Here is a 3,973-nt window from a genome sequence, read left to right as displayed (position 1 = left end):
TTAGAGAGGGAGAGAGGGAGAGAGGGAGAGAGTTTGGAAGGGAGAGAGGGGGAGAGACAGTCGGAGAGAGTTGGAGAGGGAGAGATAGATGGATGGAGATAGAGAGAGAGGGAGAGATAGATAGATAGATGGAGAGAGAGTTAGAGAAGGATATAAAGAGAGCGTTAGAGAGAGAGATCGGGGTGTGAGTCTTAAATCGCCTGCTGCCAACTGAAATAAATGGGGAGGAAGAAGGCGACGCTGCAAACCACAAGAACAAAAAACCCATACGCAAGTAACGCAACAAGGACGCAGGACCCATCCATCCACTGTCACGTCGCCACACATGTCGCAGCTTTAAAATTTTCTCTCTCATTTTCTATATATCTCTCCAGCAGTGATCCAAAGAAAGAATGTCGGGAGTCATTGAAGTTCGATAAGTTTAATCAACCCGCTAAATCCCTCCAACGGAGCTGATGACGCCTGCAAACGTATGGAAATCTGCCGTCGCCTCGTGCGAGAGATTGTATAGATGGATGTTACAGGTTGAATGGCTAGAGAGGTGGATGTTACTGGTCGATCATTGGGTAGAGAGAGATATGCGACATGCTACAATATGATGATATTAGGTGATCATTAAGAGATGAGAGAGAGATGGCAGAGGCTGAATTTAATGTTTTGCATGATGAATGGCAAGTGTCTTTGAGACAGACACGATACAAATCGAAGGGGAGAGAGATGGATATGCCGAATGTCGGAAGATAATTATCTCTCTCTCTCAAAGAATAATCATTTCTAAAGGAACCATCCCCTATGATTGCAATAAATGCCTCTCATTTGGCGGAAAAAACTTACCGAATCCCGATTTGTCACTCTCCAATCTCTTCAATCCGTCTGTCTCTCTCTCTTGTATCCCATCTCTCTCTCTCTAGGATTTAGGGTGGGGTTAGGAAGGATACGTTGGAAATGGAGGTTCCGTGTAGTAAATAATGCGCCGGAGAGATGCTCTTCTCGTATCGGCGGCAAGCAAGCCAACCCTGCCATAGCAGCTGCACTGCCTCCTCTTTGCCTCTGCTGGCGTACGCGTCCCAATTTGTTAGTTTCCCTCTCTCGCAAAATATCATACGAGCATCACGTCAATATCTATCGCTTTAAATACTTGCCGAACAATACAATATTATTGCCACAAGGAGAATAATCAAGCCTCTACATCAAAAACCGGTTTTCAGGGAACCGAGCGAACAGTTTTCGAGATTAATTAAGATAAAACCTGTCTGCAGAACACGATATCTGGCGGAACTAGGTGGTAATATCTCACCATTCCAGTATCACCAGCTCGAGAAAAAAGCAAATCTGCGCTGGATAACTTGAAATGGGAAACGAGCATGTTTTCTCGCAGGAAAACGACCGCGGGACGAAGCAAAACAAGACCTTTCGGCAAGAACAGGGACTCCCAGCGAGATCCCAACCCGACGAACAGGGATTCCCTAATTTTCATGAATTTGCCCAAGTTGGCAAAAGTCCAGAACGAACTTCGAGCGCAAGACAAGTAGAATCTTGATCTTAAACTAGTAATGATGCTCCTTTCTATCTTTCGCTGGAAAGAGGAATCAGAGTGCCACAATCCACTTAAACGTAACCGCAACTATATCAAAGAGAGAATAAGATATAGACAGAGACAGAGACAGAGAGGGAAAGATAGACGGGAAGAGAGAGAGTGAAAGATAGATGGAAAGACAGAGGGAGTGATAGATACTTAGATAGCTAGAGAAAGAGGACGGTGAGATAGTTAGAAAAACGGGGAGAGATAGATAGATAGAGAAAGAGGGATGGAGAGATAGTTCGAGAAAGAGGGAGAGATAGATAGCCAGAGAAAGAGGGAGAGATAGATAGCTAGAGAAAGAGGGAGAAATAGATAGCTCGAGAAGGAGAGAGAGAGAGAGAGAGAGAGAGAGAGAGAGAGAGAGAGAGAGAAAGCACTATAGGATCGCCCTCTTCGCAGCTCGGCGGGCTGAAAATCCCGAACTAAAAGAAGACAACCACCAACAGACATGCACAAAACCCTCGTCTCACTAGAATTACAGTTTCAGGACCTCCACGAGGAGACAGAGAACAACGGCTGCCCCCGCCACCCAAGAAACAAGGCGTCCTTGACCATCTGAAGCTGATACCCCTCCAAGGGATAGTGAATCCTGAGAAGAAGCTTCGCCTGAGACAAGGAGAAGGGACTAAGGGCCAAACTAGAAAACCCAGCACCCCACAAGGCCCTCTCCCAGAGCTCAAATCTCTCGTGCCTCTCCCTCCTCTCTCCTCCCTCCATCGCCACCACGTCGGCAATCTCCCTCCCGAATAACACCTGCTCCAGCGTCAACCTCTCCTCGCTGCTGGCCGGCAGCGTGGCCTCCAGCGACTCGAACACCGCGCCGTAGTGGTCCGCCGCGGCCGCGAACCGGTGCATGAACCCCGGCGCGTTGTGGCTCGCCTCCCGCTCGGCCACGGTCAGGACCGCGGGGGCCATCGCCTTGACCGCCCTCAGAAACGGCTCCACCTCGGCTCCGGCCAAGAGCTTGTGCAGAAACAGCGGGCAGTTCACGGCCAAGGTCTCTCCGGGCAGTGTTCTGAAGCCCGCGAGGTTGAAGAAGTTGGAGGACTCCGTCATTATTCTTTCGGAAGGGAGGAGGAGAGGGAAGAACTGGAAGCGGAGGCCGAGGGAGTGGGCGAAGTGCTTGAGCCGCTCGCCGGTGCGGCGGAGGAGGGCGAGGTCCGAGCCGGTGCCGGTGATGCGAATTGCGGGGCGGCCCGTCGGGCCGGCCCGCTCGGAGACGGCTTGGAGAAGGGGCGGCCACTGCACGCCGTGGCCCGTGTCGAAGTCGAGGATGTGCACCAGCCGGCGGCCTTCTACGGCCTCGAGGATGGCTTGGTTGGCGGTGAGATGGCAGAAGCGGAGGAAGGGGGTGACTTGGTTGAGGAGGAGGTGGGCGGAGTGGAGGGCGATGGGGTCTGCCGGAGGAAGAGTTTGGCGTGCGAGGCGGAGAGAGAGCGCGCCGGAGAAGAGATGGGCCACTCGGTCCACCGCGTCGCCGCAGGGAGACGTAGCGGCGGAGAGAAGAGAGACGGCGTGGCGGGCCGCCGGGAGATCTCCGCCGTCGATCAGGTCGGCGCAGGTGATCATCAGATCACGGATGTGGGAGGAGTGGGAGATGAAGCCATGGCGCCGGCGCCGGCGACGACGGAGGTAGTCGGCGTGGTCGTCTTCTTCCTCGAGGGAATTGAAAGAGCTGAGCATCTCTGGGTTTAGAGAGAAAAAACCCGGTTTTAGGAGGGGGGGAACCGGAGATGGATGTGTCGCGGAGGCGGCTCTTTAATAGAACCTCCGGGATTAGAGAGAGAAACCCGCTCACTGTTCACACTCCACAGCTCTCTCTCTCTCTCTATCTGCGAGTCGGGGGAGGGGAGAGTGAGAGAGGGCTAGGGTTTTATACCTCTCGTTTTGTGCTCACTGGGAGGTGGAGAGATGCGGCCCCGGGCTTAGTGCACAGGAGATGCAGGCGGACTCAGAGGACTGGGTGGGGAATTAACACGCTATGTGGGTCGCACGAGGCAGAGAAAGCCATGCAGAACGAAGAGGACTGGGAAGGAGGTGTTAGAGAGAGAAAACAGACGTGGGTAATTGTGCAGAATGAAAATAACTAGCCAGATTGCAGAAACATCTCCCGTTCCCGGTACTAATCTTGGTTTCTGCCCAAGGCTTCTGGCCTGCTCCTACTGTTCCGACTCTCTCTCTCTCTCTCTCTCTCTCTCTCTCTCTCTCTCTCTCTCTCTCTCTTTCATCTACTCTCTATCTCTGTCCATCTCTATTGCTCTGTATCTCTACTCCCTCTCTCTGTCTATCTTTCGAATCTCTGTACTGCTCTCTCTATCTCTCGACTCTCTGTATTGCTGTACCCATCTCTATCTCTCTCTATCGCTTTATCTCTATCTCTATCCCTCGGCT

At 52.2% G+C, this 3,973-nt stretch overlaps 1 protein-coding gene across 1 annotated transcript; it reads right to left on the bottom strand.

Moving 5' to 3' along the window:
* Window positions 1-1,961: 1,961 nt before the first annotated feature.
* Window positions 1,962-3,574, bottom strand: LAS (GRAS family transcription factor). Its single transcript, XM_078587469.1, has one exon. It carries the CDS (start codon window positions 3,263-3,265, stop codon window positions 2,066-2,068), a length of 1,200 nt encoding a protein of 399 aa, XP_078443595.1. The 5' UTR covers window positions 3,266-3,574; the 3' UTR covers window positions 1,962-2,065.
* Between the last annotated feature and the right edge of the window lie 399 nt (window positions 3,575-3,973).

The sequence above is a fragment of the Wolffia australiana genome, chromosome 15, assembly GCF_029677425.1.
Source record: "Wolffia australiana isolate 7733 chromosome 15, ASM2967742v1".
NCBI lineage: Eukaryota > Viridiplantae > Streptophyta > Magnoliopsida > Alismatales > Araceae > Wolffia > Wolffia australiana.
The sequence above is the reverse complement of the archived record's forward strand: the minus strand, read 5'-3'. Positions and strand labels throughout refer to the sequence as shown.